This window comes from Acanthaster planci, linkage group LG03 (genome assembly GCF_054643075.1).
Source record: "Acanthaster planci isolate LZ-2023a linkage group LG03, COTS_SCS, whole genome shotgun sequence".
NCBI classification, from domain to species: Eukaryota; Metazoa; Echinodermata; class Asteroidea; order Valvatida; family Acanthasteridae; genus Acanthaster; species Acanthaster planci.
Genome location: NC_141779.1, coordinates 16664688 through 16683318, shown reverse-complemented (window position 1 = coordinate 16683318; position 18631 = coordinate 16664688). Strand labels below are relative to the sequence as shown.

Below are 18631 nucleotides of genomic sequence, written 5' to 3'. Positions count from 1 at the left end.
CAAGCAAGACGTAGGCGTGAGAGCAAAGGATGAATATCTGGGTATGGGAAGACAGGCGTCATTGTCGTCATTGACCATCATACACCTCTGACCCTCATCTAACAGTTTACCCTGCACCAATTTGATCTGTATATCTTCTTATTTCCAATTTTCACATGCATTCAATTCAATCAGAAAACAAAGTTTGGTCCTTCCCAAGCCCAAAATTACTAAGTGAAGACAACTTAAACCAAAATAAAAGCCTTATTTATCCATGTATATATTTTATTTGCTTCGAATAAAGAATGACAAAATAAAATATTAAAGTTAACATCATAATGTAAACATAGAAAAATGTTCAGAGGCCCCTATTAGACAATTTTACTAAGGCTTAAGTCATCTTTTGCTGCTGTTTTTGCAGGATGATCTTTGTAGGTGGGGAAACTTTGGTAAAACTGCACTCTTGAGACCATCTGTCAGACCTGCTGCAAGAAAGACATCTTCCAGCTCCTCTGTGGCGGAACACTCACGGACCTGAAAGTCAATCAACCTGCCATGGAATAAGGAAACTATCAATTGCATTTTGATCAGCAGAAAACATCAGCAAAGACAAAGATCTTTTATCATGAATGGCTTGTGACGCATTGTGATTGCCGAGCAGGTTTAGTAAGTGCAAGAAAATGAAACCAGGTTGGCTTGGCCAGAACTTTTATTGTAGATGTGGGGTGGAGCTTTTGCAGCATAAGTGATTGAATAGAGAGGTGCACAGCCAAAGCTTTTGTGATGTGTCTGAACATGCAGGTGTAGCAAAGCTTTGGTGATGAGTGTATGACAACAGAGGTGTGGCCAAACTTGTGTAATGCAAGTACATTGTACCTTAATGTAGAGTGTCTGATTATGGAGCATGGCCAAACTGTTCTATTGCTAATGTCTGAATAAAGAAACGTGACCAAAGCTTTCATGATGTGAGTGTCTGAATAAACATGTAGAGCCAGGTCAAACCTGCTATCTGAGGGTCTCGGATGCAAACCCTGCATCAACACCGTCAACATCCGCTCCTTACAGCTTCTTCCACTTGAATCAATATCAACCTTCTGCGTCCGAAGTCTCATGAGAAACTCCTGGCAAAAGATTTCAAATTGGTAATTGCATCCTTCCTGACCACTTCATGAGAAAAGGCAAATTGAAACTGGTAACACCACCATGGTACAAGAAATAAATAAAGGCTCAACTGACTGGTTGATTGATAGATGTATAGTTAATCTTTGATTGAAATCAAAAGCCTTACAACAAAGTTGTGCCCAAGGATGGGCAATGTAACATTTAGTATTCTGGCCCTGCAGATGTTTTGAGTAGCAGTGGTTTTCGACAGAAATTTCAACAATTGACATGTTGTAATTTTGTTAAGGAATCTGCTTTCGAGTTTATAGAAAATGTGAAGAACTTTCACGATGAAAGTCAGAGGGATGAGGTTTGATGTGAATTATTTTAAGGAGATTTCCCTCATAAAATTGTCAAGATAAAACTTGACAATTTTGCACAGCAAAGGAGAAATTATCACAGAATATTTTCATACCCTGTGTAAGTTACCTTAACACAGTCCTCTGTTCCAATCAACAAAACCAGGATAAGATGATGTAGGAACAGGAGTCGTCCAACCAGTGAGAGCTCGGCAGCCCAGCTGACAAGGGTCTTGATGTAACGGACTCGAGAGCGCATGTGATCAATATGAAGAATGGTGACATACGGTGTGCTGTCATCTACATTACGACAAAGACATGCAGTCAAAACACCGAGCTACTGCAAGTTTGTTATTACATGCACGGTGCTCCATCCAGGAATTCAAGGCAAAGTGGTAAGAGAGTACAGACTGTTCCCTTTATAACACTGAGCACTACCAAGCACTTCTGCAGAGATTGGCAAACGTATATTTACATCTTCAAGATCCAAATATCTTTTTGTTGTTATGGTGCAGAAAATTTATTAAATGTATTAAAATAAATATGGTATTTCAAAGTTTTGTTGAGTAGACTTGCTATACACTCAGGAGGCATGTCCACATTAAAAAAAATCAAGCCTGTGGAAGAGGAAAGGTGTTTTCCTGTTTTAAATTTTTTTAAAATCAATTTCAATGAATACAAGAGTTTTGAAAGCAAACACTACCACAAAATACTGAAGAAAATTAGGTTTGGAGCATACCACCACCTTTTCTGTTACTTGTGTCCCGATTTTTAACCAATGCAGCTGTGAGCCTCGTTCCATTTTCCTGCAGCCAGTATACAAGCTCCATGATCATTGGCTGACCCAGCAATGATTTTGAATATTCACGAAGTTCATCTTGCAGCTGATTTGCTGACTGTTTAGTCACGCGGCCACATGCTAATGAGATGGAAGGAGGTTCATGAGGATAGCCAGATGGAAGGAAACACTGCAAGGAAATCTTCAAAGTGTCTGATGTTTGGTCCACAGTTGTTGTCTCTGATGGTTGGCAAGTTACACAAATGGAAAAACTCTGTTCACCATCTGTAAAAAGGGAAAATCTTGCTTTCAATAAGTGGCTCTCATCGAGGCAATCTTGACTCTTATGCAAGTTTACTACACTCTCTCCTCAGTTGATTATCCTATGAATGGATTTCATGCAACAACAAATCAACTCAGGGTGGAGAGTGCGAAGATTCAAAATTGTGCTGAACAACTGTATATACTCTGTAGGCCCTAGGCATTGCCTTTTGGTAAAATATTAATCATATCAAAAATAAGAGATAAAAAATCTCCCGAGCTATTTGTTCCCAAAATAAAGACAAGACACAGGCCATGAACAGAGAATGACCTTAATGGAAAAAAGAGTGAAATCATGGACAATTAACTCTGTGTTTAAAATTAAGTCAAGTAATGGCCAAATGTTTCTTACGTCTAATAATTTACAGCAACGTGTACACATGTGATGTTGTTGTTAACAGGCATAGTCCTACGTATTATCCCCTCACGGCCTACTTGGAGACCTCTAACTTAGGATAGAGCAAGGACAGAGAGTCACTACTCTGTGTCTTTCAAGTTACTAGCTCAGCCCATGGGGGATGGGCTAAAAATTTTTGCTGGGCTAGCCCTAGAGCCTACCTGAATTTAGCAATAATTCAAACTCCCCATCTCCACAGAAAATTCCCTGCAGAGCCTTCACTTCGTCGTCGGCCATGCTGTTCACTGAGTCGAGCCCAAAGCTAAAAGCAAATATTTAAGCCACATGTACATGTCTCTGCAAGTTGCCCATCATCGCACCACTTCGCCCATTTGCTACTCCACGGCCTAACTTCGTTGTTTCATGGAGTGTCCACAAAAAGCATTGAGATCGATGCAAATAACACTGAAAAAATAAATCAACATAGCGATGGTCAAGCAAAATAGAGCTAATTGCAGAATACCCCACTACCCCGTACAATCAACCTCATAGCCAGGTACAGGTCAAAGTGTCGCACTCTTCTCTAGGGATTTCCACCTTGTACCCACGTAACCAGTCATTCCAGGGTCGTTTTTAGAGTGGCAGGGTATTCTGCAATGCAATTACTCCCAAAATAGCCTTTGACCAGGACCCCTCACGGATCGCAAAATCTTTCTTGTAATTTTTTTTTCCAAAAGAAAGTCCTCGGCCTCCTCCCCTTTTTATAGCTCCATACTGTTGGAAAGGCTATTCTTGTCTTTTCCTTTTATGGTAAAACATAAACTTTAAAGCATCCATAAAATACTAGTGTTTACAAAACAAGTGGAATTCACTGACGTTGAACTTGTCAAATTTCTTTTTATTCTGCCTGTTTTTCTTCCCGCTCACGTGAGAAATTAATTTCTGTATGTCCGACGCGACGAGGATCACTAAAGCACAGAGTTCCTATTATGACGGCAAAGTGGCACATGCAGGCCGCGAAGTGTGACACGTACGTTTGTACCATACCGTACCGTACCGCACATCATGCAGGTGGTACGCCAAATAGCCGCCGTCTATTGTCAGAGCAGACACGTACACATGCAGCGCTGGCCGCCGTCTCGGGATAGCGCCCTCTATATGTAGCCTTGACTAAAATGAGTTAATGCCTACGGCTAAAGCTCTATTGTGGCATCAAAACACAAGCCGTAGCCACGTCAAAACCAAAGATCTCCCTCAGAAAAAGGACGTAGAGGGCAGTATGTAAACCGAATCAACGGTTAAGAAGTTCCAAACAACATACACAAAACGTTAAAACATAAAGTCAACGCTCGGCGGGTTGCTCGAAATATAATACGTGATATATAGGATACAGGCGGCACGCGAGGCCTGTCTAGCGTCAACTTTGGGATGGACGTGACGGTTTCAAGATCAAAACACGGTAAAGTGCAGTCTCGGTTGCTAGACGTGGCATAGCGTTATGGGAGTATTGGTAATGTAAAAAAATTTGACCAAGGCCTGAATTGTTATATGCGTACCTCTCTTTCAAATTTTTGCTTTCAACTTGGTTATTCAGGCCTAACTTTTGGCCTAAAATGCTAAATATGTTTATCGCCGGTGTCAGTTTGTGTTTATAATTCAGAAATTCATTATAATTCAGAAGTTCACTTCGAATTTGCCACCTCTCCCCGTTTTAAATGCTGAACCAACCCTCCCTGCCCCGTTGTACATATTGTAAAACTGGTAAAGTACTGGATCTGCCATTAATATCAGCTAGGCTAACATTAAACTAATCATTGTCTGGCTCCATGCTTACGCAAGACTTGAAGTTACATTGTCATTGTGAACTTGCATTCAGTAGATGGAATTCAGACTAGCTGACTAGTGCAGTGGGTCAGTGCAGACATCGAGGAATCTCACAGAATGGCAGGTAGGCCTACCGCGCCGATGAAAATAGCAACCATAGTGATGTACATGCAAGCCAGCCAGTCTGAGGATCAGGTTACACAATTTTTTTCTTTGATCAGTATGTATGCGCACATTTGTTGCAGTTGCTTTCATCAGCACGTTGTGGTTGCTACCCGCCATTCTGTGAAACTTCCGGATGTCCACGCTGTCTCATTTCCCTTTTATTATGTTCAAAGAAAAAAATCCTCTTGAGGCAACTAGAACTTAAACTAACATCATAGGGCATGTCGTTTTCCCTGGTGTCTTTTGGAGAGGTAGAATGATAAGCCCCACCAAACTTCTAGTTGTGCATGTAGGATTTGATTTAAAACAAGAAAAAGGATAAAATTGGAACATTTTGGGGGTAAAAAAGGATGTGAAAAACGGAATCTAACTGTCTTCCTGGGTGCCAGAAGCCTCACAGCAGGCTTCATTGTTTGAGCGTAATCAAAATCTTTGTATACATTGCAAGATCTTCAACAGTGTTTAGAGAACAGCAAATTATGTGATGCAGTGCAATCACGCAGATTTACCGACAGTACCTAAAGGTTTTACTGTTTGATTACAAGTCCATTATAAAGTTAATCCTTCAAGATATTTCTCACACTTCCAGGTATGCAGTCATGAAGGATGCCAAGAAACAAAGAACAGTGGGTAAAAGTAAGGTAAAATCTTGTCAGTTCTCTGAACTAGTTCTGTTTGTACAAATACACAGTTTTGCAAAATATGAATTGGAAATTTGTATAGCATCTGTGTGAGCTGAAGCTGGTTGCAGGTTTGAATCCCGCTCCAGTCAATTTCTTTGTTCAGCTTTATGATCTGTTTTTTTTTTGCACCATAAAACAGGACTTTTGGTATATTTGGTCTGAATCAAGAAAAATGTGTACGTTTGTCAAGGTCATGATCATTTGAAACGAGGATTTATATTCTTTTTTTCTCTTTGTTTGTTTGTCAATAGCCAAGTCAAGCCTCTTTGGTGTCTAGAGGATTAGCAGCGAGGCCATCATTAATGAAGTAAGATCTTACTTTTCCATTCAGATAGGATGTGTCTTATGTTTTGTGTTCTCTGTACAGGTTAAGTATTCCACCATGCCTGCTCGAGTCTGTCTGTTGAGTGTTGACATCATGTGTGAACCTGACAAGACGCTTGACACTCAGCAGCGACATGCTGTTGGACCGGCGCACTTTGTGTGCAAGGGGATCTGGTAGGGGGCAATGTTGGCCATGACCACACCTATGACACCTACCATATGTTTTTTTGAAAAATTATGAAAAAAGACCAATTTGTGTGTCTGTTTCCCTTTCTTCATTGAGCTGTGGGAAGCCTTCAAATTTAGCCTCACCCCACTGAAAAGCCATTAAAGGTAACCATTACTGGAAGAAATCCCAAATATTCCCCCTCCCAACATAATTTCATTTGTCCCCTCCAAAAAAAGGTCTGGATCCTCCTTGTTTATGTGCTCACTTGCTTGCCAGCATTCAAACTGTTTTAAATAGGGCGCTTTTCAATGAGGTTAACCCAACCGGTATGTCAAATACTTATAAGAATAACACATTTAAATGTTGCATAAGATATGTTCTTAAGTAAAATTCCTGCCATGGACCCTTTAATTCTCCTTCACCGTAGACGTAATGATGGGAAGAGCAGTGATCCTCCATCAGTCCGCTCAGGTTACTCCCTGTACTCATCAGACTCAGACAGTACCACTACGGAAGTCAACCAAGGACTGGATCGATGTGCAAAACTCCTCGCCAACATCTTAGATAACAGCAACCAAGGTCATTCTATCAAAAGTATGCTGGCTGCCGGCTTACCCCTTTTTGTACCCCTTTTTTGTAACAGTTAGACCTGTAGGCCTCCACATGCATTAACACTCATTCCCATTTGGTCATCCACCTGTCCATACCCAAGATTTCAAGGGTTAAAAATTAGTTTGGTTGAAGGTGAGAGGCAACCTGCTTTGAAGAAACTGCTTTGAACGTCTCTCAGTGTTGAGGTTCAATTGAGCTGAGGTTTAGAAAGCTTTATAAGAAAGCATGCGAAGAATGTGGAAGATTTCTGGATGGAGATTAACCTGTTAACCTAAAGTTGTTTAGTATGTGAAAAAAAGGAATTGTGTGTTTTGAAATAATTAATATAAAATGTGAATAATTATATAACTTGACAGCTGGCCATGCAACATACAGACTTCAAAAGCAGAAATTGAAGACGGGTGTCAAGGCCCGCGGAGGTAACTCCACCAATTTGGAGCCCAGGCCCCTCAAAAGCGGGCCGAGGCATCCGGCCCCAGAAGGGAAATCCACGAGGACCTTGCAGGGGAAGTCTGTTCTCTCGAAGAGTGCCAAGGGAAAAGGTGCCATTACCTCACCAACCCCAGCAGTGTCTGGAGCTAGACACGGAAGACGTAAGGCGTCGGGGTCAAAACGTTCACTGCTGTCTGCTGTACACGTCATCCCAACGGGTCAGGATGATTTACAAGGTAAATGTCTTCCCTTGCTTCCTCTGTGTCTACAGTCAGCATGGTGGAAAATGCTATTCCAAAATTACCTTCATTTCCAAGTCAAGACCAGTCGTCACGATGTGTATGCAGGACTGCATAGCTCAGTCAGCCACAGTTAATTTCAATGGGACTTTTGGTACCAAGCACAAAGAATGTGCCTCTGGCTTGCAATGCACTGCGGGTTTTTGAAAGATTCAAAACGTTTCCCACCAAAAAAATGTCCGGTGAGTTTGGCTTACTGGATATTGTGAGACTGCTTTTGCATTCTGAAGGAGTATGTACAGATTATGTGAAGGCCATGTTCTACAGTTCTATGATAGACCTCTTGACATACACTTAATGATGTCAGGCTTTGTTAACGTGTGCACGTTCCTATGGTAGTGAGGTGAGATGAGATCCATGGAGCTCCCAGACTTGTAAACAATGCATGACATCATCATGTTTTAGATCTGTTAGGCCTAGTGTCAGTTCTTGCAGCATGTGCATTGTCACTGTTCTACCAACATTGAACTTTAACACTGCTATTTGGCTAGCATAACCTTAACTTTGTTTTCCTTTTGGAAATCATCCTGAATCTCTTCTAAAGTCAGCCACCCGTCAAGAAACACCATGATGCGTTTTTTTACTCCTAAACTTTCAAAGGGAACCAAGCCTGGCATGAAGTAAATATAGTTGCTTTCCACAAAAAACTCACAAAATCCTGCCATTCCCATGATGGACTTTAATGGATCGGGGAAGGTCTAGGGCTACTCTTAGGTTAATGTTGTTCAAAAGATGACAGTCCTGTTCCAAGAGGCACCAGAAGGGTTTGCATCGGAAAGTTTCAGAAATTCTGAGAACAGTATATTGCTTTTGAGTAGGTAGTCATGAACAGATAATAAAATGTACTAGTTATCCTTGAAAGACAAGTGTAACTGGACGCATCTTCTAATTCAGTCAAAAAAGTTGTGAGGACTGGTTTTTGTCTTTAAATTTAGACACACCCATTAGAGAAGCAAACAGGGCAGATTCCCAACCCATAAAAAGGAGGACGAAACACGTAACAGCCCCAGGATTCCAAGACCACCTGATGTCATCCACACCTGCCGAGAGAGAATCCCCTAAGAAAGCTCAACCAGCGGCAGTGAATAAAACCACCAGACTTCCAAGTCCTAGGCAGGAACCCCAGCCGTCCACCCTCTCCAAGGAGAGGCACGGTCCCGAAAATTGTGTGATCATTCCAAGCAGGGAGGATGCCACAGCTTTCAGAGACAAAGCTCCACCAGGTTCGGAAAACTCTCAGAGAGCATTAAATGCACCTGTTACCAAACCCAAAGCACTTCTTGAGAGGGAAATAATAAAGGCAACTAAGAAGCTGGAACCAGACAGGGATTGGATGCAGTGGTATAAAGAGTCACTAGCTAAGCAGACTATGCATGAAGGCCTGGGAAAGGGGCATAGTAATTCTTTATTGCGTGACCAAAATGGTGGAGCAGACCAGGAGATACCCTCTAAGCCAGAGAGGGATGCTGGCCAGGGCATCTTGGACAGTAGAGTAACTGCACATCTTAGTAAGCAGCCAGCTTATCAGCCTCTTAAAGACAGCGAGGATCTTCTCAGGGACTTGGTGCAACAGCTGACCATCCTCAACCAGCAGGAGAAAGGGTCCCCACCCCAGGGCAACACCGAGCAGATACTGCAGGATTTGATTCAAAGCAAGCAGCTTGCCTCATCAGAGAGGCCAGCCAACGGGAAGGATACCTGTGGCAAAACTGAAGAAGTGATCAATCCTGCCTTGATCACAGACTCTGGTCCCCCTCTGTGTACTGATGGACGCAGTGCAGCCCTGCCAGATTTCCATGCTGACAGCAGACAATCGTCCCTGAAGCAGCTTCTGTCTGAATTCCGTCAAACTCCCTCACAGCAGACTCCCAGTGCCATCAGGCGAGGTGATCTGATGTCCACATTTCCATCACATGCTCCGTCCTTTGACGTCAGAAAGGGTGTAGGTAACAAGTATCCCTCTGGAACAACAGATCTAGAGCCCACAAAAGACACTCAGACGCCACAGCCTCACGTGCCAGGTGCTTTATCTTCACAAGTGACTTTCCTCACCCCGGAGAAAGATCACTTCGGCAGTGAAGTTGATGATGGGGCACTAAATCAACTCTCCACACCTTATGTTCATCAAGGTGGCCATGAGAGTGAGGCCTTGCAACTAGGAAAATACATTCAAGTTGGTAAGTATGTTGATTCAAGGTGTGTTTATTTTGCACATATTATCAACTATTGAGTCAAATTGTGAAATTTGTTAAAAAAGTAATATATTGATATCTTCTTACATGGTGCACCTCCTGATACTATGCACTTTATTTTCTTCGAGCCCTTTGCCTTAGCTCAGGAATACATCGGTTCAATTTGCATGCACAACGAGACTACAAGTAAACATGTAAACCTGACTGGTAGTCATGGTAGTGATGTTAATATTCGTAAGAGAGAAGATTCTCGTTGCAACCAATAAGATGGTGAATATAAACTATGGGAAAGGTCCAAACTTGTGGGGTCAGTACAAATGATTATCATCAATTCAGTGATTGGCTCAAGAGCGATTGGCCCATATTAAATACTCCCACCGCTGAACTGGTAATGATGTCTGTGACTGCAGGCTGTGATTGGTATGTGTTAGCCTTTTGTCAAGTATTGCAGGCCAGGAGCTTGGACTAAAAATGTTGATGTAATCACCTTGACCGAAGGCTATCCGCTATTTTTACATAATGACAGTCCTTTTGCGGGAACTCACCGTGTGCGCTAACCTTACATACCTAGTGTGGACTTGTGAACAAAAGAAGTCCACGTGATGTAGGAAATAAAGACGTTCTGTGGACTTACACACGTCCACAGGACGTTTCCCCTTCTCTGAAAAAGAGGTTTAAAGGCATTTTGGGGGTAGGGGTCATCTGTTGTAAAAGGAAGAGGAACAGGCAAGGAAACCTTGTACAAAAATCCAGCTGAAAATCATGTTCCCAGTTCAAGAAAAATGAGTATTTCACTGAGTTTTCTTAGCTGCACGAAAAGAATGTCCGCAGTTGGTATGTAAGGTAAGTGTGGGTGTGTGTGTTTATGCACATGAGTAGCGCATAATGCACTGAGCATGCACGACCAATTTATGTTGGAATGGACTGTCTGGACATATGCCGGGGGGGCGGGAAGCATACGTGACCCAGTTGTAAAACTTCCCTCTTTTTTGCCAGGAGGGTGCACTGTCCAGTGAATTGCACCCATTGAGTTAAAAACACTTCTACAGTCCATCCCTCACCTCTCTTTTCATGCCGTTTGCACCCCTCAGGCACACCTGCAGCTATGGCTCCCACCAGCCCACCACGGAGCACAGAGCCATTGACCGTTGAACCCAGAGGCCAGGCTGCCAAGCAGGGCTCCTTGCAGCAGATCAGGATGCTGAAGTACCTGCTAGGGGAGTTACAAGCCGTTCTGGCAGATCACGGTGGGTTTGATGATTGGAAATATAAATTTGATGCTGCGGGGGCATCTAATGACAGATGGGTACTGAAACCCAGGCTACCTCATGTTGCTGTTGATCCAAGCATGAAGAGTTTAAGGGAAGGAAGTACAAGTATGGAAGGATTTTTCACTTTCTTCAAAGTATATAGACCTGTCTTTCGCGAAATCAGAGTCATAATTTTAGCAAAATATGAATGACCTCCATTGCAAAAATGAGCAATTCTCATTCTCATCAAAAAAGTAAAGAGAGATACTCTTCCTTACACACTTAGGATGTAAAATGTGCATTTTCTGACAACACCTGTCGTAGATCATACTTGAATTTGCACAAGATAATGACTTGGTTAACCCCCCCTCTCCAGTATTCTACACAAGTGAATATACTTTTTGAAGAAATTTCTCAGTCCAAATCATTGTAGGGCTATCATGGTACGTTTAGGCTTATCTAGCCTTATTTTTAGGCTCTAGACAAGAACTTGACTGACTTCCCCTGGCCACTGTATGTTTCTAGGTTACTTTGTGGGTGATTAGTGTCATTAATTTGTTGACTAACAGAGGACATCGAGGTGTCAAGGCTCCTGAATGAGATGGAGGATGTTTGCAACACCCTCCCCTACACTACCCAGAAGCAGCTATTGGACCTGAACACAGAGGTCCTACTGGCCCTCCAGCCCTTGCAGTCAGAGAACGGTCAGCTGCGCAGGCGTCTGCGCATCGCCAACCAGCAGCTGAAGAGCAGGGAGGTGGCGGAGAGAGAGAAGAAAGACGAGTCCTCAGTCAGCTTAGAATGTGAGATAGGCTTGCTTATCTTGGAGTAGGCTACATGTACATCCCGGCAAAACCAATCCTGCAATATTCTTTGAAGTTTGTGCATACATATTAATGTGAAGCAAATCCTCTGACCGCATGAATCCCCTCTGAAATCCTTAACTTCTTTCAAGAAGTAAAGAATACAAATTCTCCTGATGTTTTGCCACAAATGATTGTCAAGGTCTTTTCTTTCCCTTTTTTTTCCCCCTCAAATATCAAGCATTAGCTCTCCAGGCTCTGAATTCCAACCTTCAGAAGCAGCTGCGTCAGGAGAGACAGGAGAAGGAGCAGTTACTTAAGAATAACCTGCAAATGAGTAAAACCCTGGAAGAGAAAGAAAAACAGCATCAGGACATGCTCAGGATATTAAATGATAAGGTACTTTAGACAAGTGATTGTCTCCTGAGTGTCTATATTAAAACACTGGCATTTGAAGCTTGTTAATATTACAAGTGGCCTAAATAACAAACACTGGATTTCGGGCAGAGGTGTGGTTTAATTTTTTACTGGACTGTGTCCAGTAATCCAGTAATATAAACTCCATGTTGAAAGTGTTTTGGTGGCTGACAACAGTTGAACTTGTGTTCGCATGCATGTAGGGTCATATAAACTCTCTACAGATTAACAGCTTCACCAGCAAGGGTGGTGGGGACTACATGTATTTATGAAACGAAAGCTTGTTTCATTGGTCAGTAATGAACCAATAGCAATGTTAATCATCCTCCCCCTTTTTCTCCAGGACACCAACTTGCTGAAGACCCGCCAGGAGACCCTGGAGGAGTTGCAGGACTTGCGTGAAGCTCGCAGCGAGCTCCAGTCCAAGGTGGACTACCTGGAACTGCAGGTGGAGGGCGGAAGCAAAGAAGCCCGCATACTGCAGCTGAGCTTGGACCAGCGAGACAAGGAGATTGACAGATTGAAGAGTTTCAATCAGTGAGTTTTAATTTATGCATTCTGAGGATCGCTTGCACCTATCATCAAGAAGCCTTGTTGTGTGAGGCGGATTTTGGATAAGGCTCTAGGATTTCTCATGAGAGCAAGTGTCCTGCCCCAAAGGCTATGCTGATACTCTTTAATATCTGAAATGGGGTGGAGCTACTTATCAACAACAACAATAAATGTATTGATTTACGGTAGCCATGTCACCTCCAAGATGATTTTCAACTGGCAATTATAAAAATGCAATAACTTTACATGAATTACAGGGTGCAAGGAAGATGAAGAAAATCGGCTATTTGCAGTCGGTGAAACAATACTGCAATCTGATACCCATAAAGTCAGTCAGAGTGCTTTTCTCTCCCTGACATGGGATCATTCGGGACTTTGCGTATGGGTATCATAGCAGGTATTAGTCCATGATGGCTGGGAAAGATAGCATCAGACTGCAATAACTTAAGCACAAGAGGGCGCCCTTCCTGAGAGCAATATATTAAACTCCTCCCTACCTTCCTAATTTCTAGAATATGGATGGTACAATTGACACTGCCCCAAACCTCTAAAACCGTAACCCTCACTACTTTATTCACTTCGTCCATCCTTGTTCCTTCGACCTCCAGGAGCCTCCAGGAGCAAGTCAGGAAGCTGATGAGTCAGCGGGGTGAAGATGCCAACTCACCCAGGACCTTGGGAGGAATCGGCCTGCAGAGGATGAGTCGACTTCTCATGGAAAGGTGGGTTAACCAACCATTTGGCCTTCTGCGATCTGTGCATTGGCAGCGCATTCACCTTGGTGTCCTGAACCTTCAGTGCCAATGAAAATTTTGCTCAGTCAGGATCCCGCTCGTGGTCTGTATTAACATTTTTAAATAAAAGAGCTTTGGTCTATCTGAGGGGTCTCAGAAAGTGCCATTTCCAAAATGCACTTTATAACGTGTTGCATGCATCATGGTTTGTAGTGTAGCCTCTGATCATATAGTTTATGGGGAAGGGGCACCATTCCTGCGAGAAATGACTGACGAATTTGGAGACTTTTAACGCAAGGCTCAATGTTACATAGTTGATACAACCCTGATATGGTACATTCAAGTTGTTTGATGTGTCTTGTTCGTTCCTTAGGAGTCCAAACACAGCAAACAAAGAGAATATCCAAAGTCCGTCTTATCACCACTCTTTCTCCAAGAGGCATCCCCAGCCTGCCCAGAAGTCGGCAATCTCCCTCTCCGAATCACAAAATCCCCCTGTGCACTTTCAAAACTCACTCAAGAAGAGTCCCAAGCAGCGTGTTACGTTCCTGGAGACTCAAGATCAGAGAGACGAAGACATCAGCAAGTGGGCCAGGACTGACACACTGTGGAAAGACCAGCAGGAGCTTCCTGGTGATTTGATACGCTTTGGCACAAATACAGATGCAGATGATCTCCAGGGGAACTCGCTTGATGCCCTTGAAGGGAAGCAAGATGGTTGGATGATGGGAATCAAACCTTCTCTAGAACACGACGCCCTTGGGGCACATGCGGCAGATTCCCCAGACATGCTTCGCGCTTCCCCCAGACAAGAAGCAGTGATGCCAAGTTTTAGCAGGGACACACCTGATCGGGATCACATGTACACTGCGGGCAATGCGTTCAGTCAGAGCACAGCCTTTGAAAGACAAACTCTCCCGTTCCAGTCCAATCCAAGAACTGCTGAGCCGGCTTTCAGCCAAGAACAGCGACTAGAGATTGACCGGAATTCCGTCATGCCAACATCTCACAAAGGAATAGACTCCTACACAGCAACATGGAAAGCACCCACTAAGCCTACACTCAACTCTGCTACCTCTGACTCCACCGTGTCTTCTGTAACCACCGAGTTTGAGGCTCAGTTTCAGAGTGGACTCAGGGATCTGGATGCGGAGATCGGTAAACTACAAGCTAGTCTGAAATACCCCACTATCAAGTCATTATGAATGGACGTTAGAATGTACCGTAGGCAAGTCATGATAAATTAGGTCTTCATCCCAACAGAATGTAATTCTCAATTTCTTTAGCCCCCTTCTTGCCATTTGACAAACTCAGTGCACAAGAACATTTTACATTCCCAAGGCTTCCCGAGGTAATTTTTATTTGCTACAATCCAGTACATGTATATCCAAGTGATTTCACAGAAGTACTGCGGTGCACAGTGTACATGTACTCAACTTGTTGATCCCACAACATAAATGACTTAAAATGAAATTCTGTGAGTACATTAAATGCAAAATTCTGTACTCCGAGGACTTGACCAAATCGTGACATCATCATATTGAAAACAAAAAGGCTTGTAGCAGCTCTGGTCCTGAGTGCTGAGTTACACATGCCAATACGGCCGTTTCACAATAGTGCGCCACCAAGAGTTTGCAACGCGTTGGCCAATCACAATGCGCAAAATTTGTCGACCCAGTGCGCGTTTGGAAAGGGTTGACAAATTTCATGCGTTATGATTGGCCAACGCCTTGCAAACTCTTGGTGGCGCACTATTGTGAATCGCCCGTATTGTTCACAACAAGCGTTTATGATAAAACTCGTCAAAGACAAGTACACAGCCAGGGGATCAATTAGTGTATCCAATAACACAAATTACGTTGTGGAAATATCTCTGCTGTAGATAGATATTTCAGAAGTTCACTTATTATGCAGGGTACATAAGAATTGCGTAATTCATAAAGATGATTAAGGACCCATTTGCCATTGCTTTCGTATGTGACTGAGCAAGGTCGATGTTTAAACAAAGCTGAAATTTTTCAGTCTTCTTCAAGTTGGCCTGATTTAGTGGTAGGAAGAGCTATACAATTGTGTGCTGTATCTGTGAACTATGCATTGTAAAGAGACAGTATACAAGCATATGTATGCTGAAGGTGTCTGTACAAATACAGGTATTGTCAAAAGATTATTCCATATTAAATAATTCTTTGCAAAAACCCAAATTTGCATTATGAATGAGAAATTAGAATTAAATACCCTATGCTAAAATATGTAAAACAGGTTGCATTCTTTTACCACATCATATTAGGTTGATACCCGACCTATATACATGTGTGTACATATTTAACATTAGGCACCAAGTTTCAAATGATTGACTACTTATTTTAGAATACATTATTTATTCACCCGATAATATTTGGTGATAGCTTATATCTTAACTGAACCCAAATTGTGTTTATATTACCTTTTTTTGCCACACCCTTTAAAGTAACATACAAACAATCACATGTATGTATTTGTCTATTTTTATACATACTTTTTTGGATGTCCTTTCAGTTTTACTTTAAAGCAAGAGAAGTGCTCATTTCAAAGTCATTTCCTTCCATTTTAACTTCTATAAACATTGTACATGTAATTTTTTTTTTTCAAGATAAATTCTTTTTCAAATCAACTTGTCCCATAGACACGTACATTATACTGATAGGACTGTAGTGTTGGAAAGCGGCCCAGCTGCTCTGTGCTAATGCCAAACCAGGAAGTGATCCCCTAAATGATGTTTTAATCCATGTATTTTTATGAAGCAGCGGCTGATACATTTGAAACAAGGCATGTTTTTTCAGTGGTAGATGCCCTGTACTGTAATGCCCGGGACAAATCTGCCTGCACTTCTGTTGCATTGCAATGCTGCAAGAACCAGATATGTACTTTGTCAAACACTGTCTCAGTGTGTGTGTGTGTGTTCAGCACTGACACTGTAAAGACTTATTCATGCGGACTTAATTTACTGCCTGTCTGGTGTAAATTAACAGGTTGCAGCATATGCAGCAAGGTATGAGACGGAGAGAACCCCCCCCCCGCTTTGTGTTGGTCATTGTCTGGCAGGAATCTGGGGAATTCCTTTCAGACATCTTGGGGGATGTGTTAAGTAACAATAGTCTGGAATGTGTATAGGGATTGTACATGTTGGGGGGGTACCCCTCGGTCTCATTTCTTGCTGGGTGTAGGTTGCAGCACAACTGGTGTAGTCTTACAGTCTTGTAGTGACATTACCCAACAGCAACACTGATGTATTATAGGGTGTATTTGTAATCTTGGACACAGCATGAATGCCTTATCAATATCACTTGCTGTGCATGCTTTTTGGCTAAAGCCAGTGTTGCCTTGTTTGTTTTCTTAATTGTACCAATATATGCAGCTGCATAAAGTTACTAGCAAAGACAATCGTCTTGTGCTGAAAATGAAATATGCAAGAGCTTAAAAAGTAGTGAGTCATACATGTACATGTATGTTATTTTTGAAGGACACAAATATGGCTGTTCTGGTTGACTCGCTTTGGGGAGGGTTTTTGTTTGTTCTTTTGTTGTTGATGATGATTGACTTCTGACAATGCATCATTGTTTTCAGAATTATTAGTGATTGGCTCAATACACAGCAGGTGTAGGTTTGTGCACACACCTTGTTGTGTTGGTTAGATAAATCTATGGCAGTTTTGCTGTGTTTTCCATGCAGGCAGCTAGAGTGTTTTCCCTTACTTGAAGTGAGCTGCAGTTTCATTGTTTAAGTTTTTGTTTTGTTTTCTGTCACTTATTTTCAGTATGCCGTTGAGGGTAATGGAATGCATGCTTGGGTCAACATGGAGAGTGTGCATATTATGACTGGTTTAAAAAAAAATCATAGTTGCTTATATAATGCACTTGTCACATGATAATTGCTGAACATCTAGGACACCTGCCGCCAGCAACACTAGCTCGGTTTGTTTAGTTCTATCTTGTTACAGATAAACTATCAGCCAAGGTTACGTGTATTGAAATATTATACCTTTGGTTTGTGCATGGTTTGTGCAGGTTGACCATTAACAACAGTGCGATAATTGTGTTTCAAGAGCACTTGATAGAATGTTTGGTAAATCTGTCATTTCCACACTCCATATGCAAAACGTATTTTATGCCCGGTCCACCTTGAACACGATGACCCATCTCCGTCTCCAGCTCTCCTTCTACCTCCTTCTACACAGTGGGCCCCTCCATTTACTGTCTTCCCGCTCCTTACAAACGGTGGCCCCCTCCGTCTGTCGTTTACCCAGCTTTCCTTCTACACGTGCCCCCCACCTCCCTCTTCTGTTTTCCCAGCTCTCCTTTTACACGATGTCCTACCTCTGTCTACTGTCGGCCCACAACTCCGTCTACACGGTGGCCCCCTTTGTCTTCCTAGCTGTCCTACTCGATGGCTCACTCCTTCGTCAACACAGTGGCCCGGCCCCCCTCCGTCTACTGTCGGCCCGCTACTCCTACAAGGTGGTCCCACTGCCGGCGCGGCCTCCTCCTACCCGGTCCGGCGTCAAACCACCGGCTACCGTCTCCCACTACACATGGTGGCCACCTCCCTCTTCTGGCGGCCCACTCCTCCTATCCTATCTAGTGGCAAACCACCTCCGTGTACTCTCTCCCAGCTCTCCTTCTACATGGTAGCCCCCTCTGCTTACTGGTGGCTCGCTCGTCCTTTGTGAGTGGGATGAGTTTTGGGACTTTTGCACACCTTTGGGAGGAAGGGAAATGCAGTACTGCCCATGCCGGCCCAAATCACCTCTTGCTCTTTTTTTTTTCAATAATGATATTGCTCTTTTTTTTCCAAAAATGAAACTACATGTAAAATGTTGCTCCTTTTTCGGGGAGGGGGGTATGGCCCGTTGGCAGCTGGATCTACCAGTAAATAAAAGAAATTTCTGTTCAGTTGTTTGACTGACCAAGCAGCAAGATCCGAGCACTGGCGTCGCGAGGGTAGGAGACAATTTCCCTTTCAGGTACAAGGACATCGAAAAAGAAAAATCAGTCCTCTGTGTTTTTAAATGCCGCAGGTTCCTTTAATAATCCCCTTTGATTGATTTTCCACAAGTTCCAGAAATTGGTTGCACATTTAATCATATTCTGCGAACCAGAAGCATCCGCCTCTGAGTATCCAGCTTTCTGGATTGGCTCAGATATGGCACGCCGTACGCTTCGTCATCTACAATATAAAGGAAATTCCTTTCACATGTGACGTCACCTGAGCCCCCCCCAACTCCCCAACAAAAGCCTAACCTTCGTCAGTGAACGAAAATAAAA

General features: G+C 42.9%; 2 protein-coding genes across 12 annotated transcripts; one reads left to right on the top strand and one right to left on the bottom strand.

Moving 5' to 3' along the window:
* Positions 1-243: 243 nt before the first annotated feature.
* Positions 244-18410, bottom strand: LOC110973129 (RWD domain-containing protein 3-like). Of its 7 annotated transcripts, none has more exons than XM_087134842.1 (6): positions 17684-18410; positions 3097-3340; positions 2179-2502; positions 1570-1739; positions 982-1100; positions 244-529 (listed from the first exon to the last, which is right to left on the bottom strand). In XM_087134842.1, the coding sequence occupies exons 2-6, from the start codon at positions 3170-3172 to the stop codon at positions 376-378; spliced, it is 843 nt and encodes a 280-aa protein (XP_086990968.1). In that variant the 5' UTR covers positions 3173-3340; positions 17684-18410; the 3' UTR covers positions 244-375. The 7 variants fall into 7 exon arrangements, with proteins under 7 accessions (XP_086990968.1, XP_086990966.1, XP_022079373.2 ...); XM_087134840.1 differs by lacking the exon at positions 17684-18410 and adding an exon at positions 3730-3959; XM_022223681.2 differs by lacking the exon at positions 17684-18410 and adding an exon at positions 3752-3959.
* LOC110973100 (uncharacterized) lies at positions 4139-17416 on the top strand. 5 transcript variants are annotated; one of them, XM_087134836.1, is made up of 13 exons: positions 4139-4334; positions 4755-4894; positions 5454-5500; positions 5799-5854; positions 6468-6634; positions 7009-7320; positions 8319-9560; positions 10667-10822; positions 11395-11628; positions 11870-12027; positions 12389-12582; positions 13206-13319; positions 13705-17416. In XM_087134836.1, exons 3-13 carry the CDS (start codon positions 5471-5473, stop codon positions 14534-14536), a joined length of 3495 nt encoding a protein of 1164 aa, XP_086990962.1. In that variant the 5' UTR covers positions 4139-4334; positions 4755-4894; positions 5454-5470; the 3' UTR covers positions 14537-17416. The 5 variants fall into 5 exon arrangements, with proteins under 5 accessions (XP_086990962.1, XP_022079299.2, XP_022079300.2 ...); XM_022223607.2 differs by having other exon boundaries at positions 5454-5505; XM_022223608.2 differs by lacking the exon at positions 4755-4894.
* Positions 18411-18631: the final 221 nt, after the last annotated feature.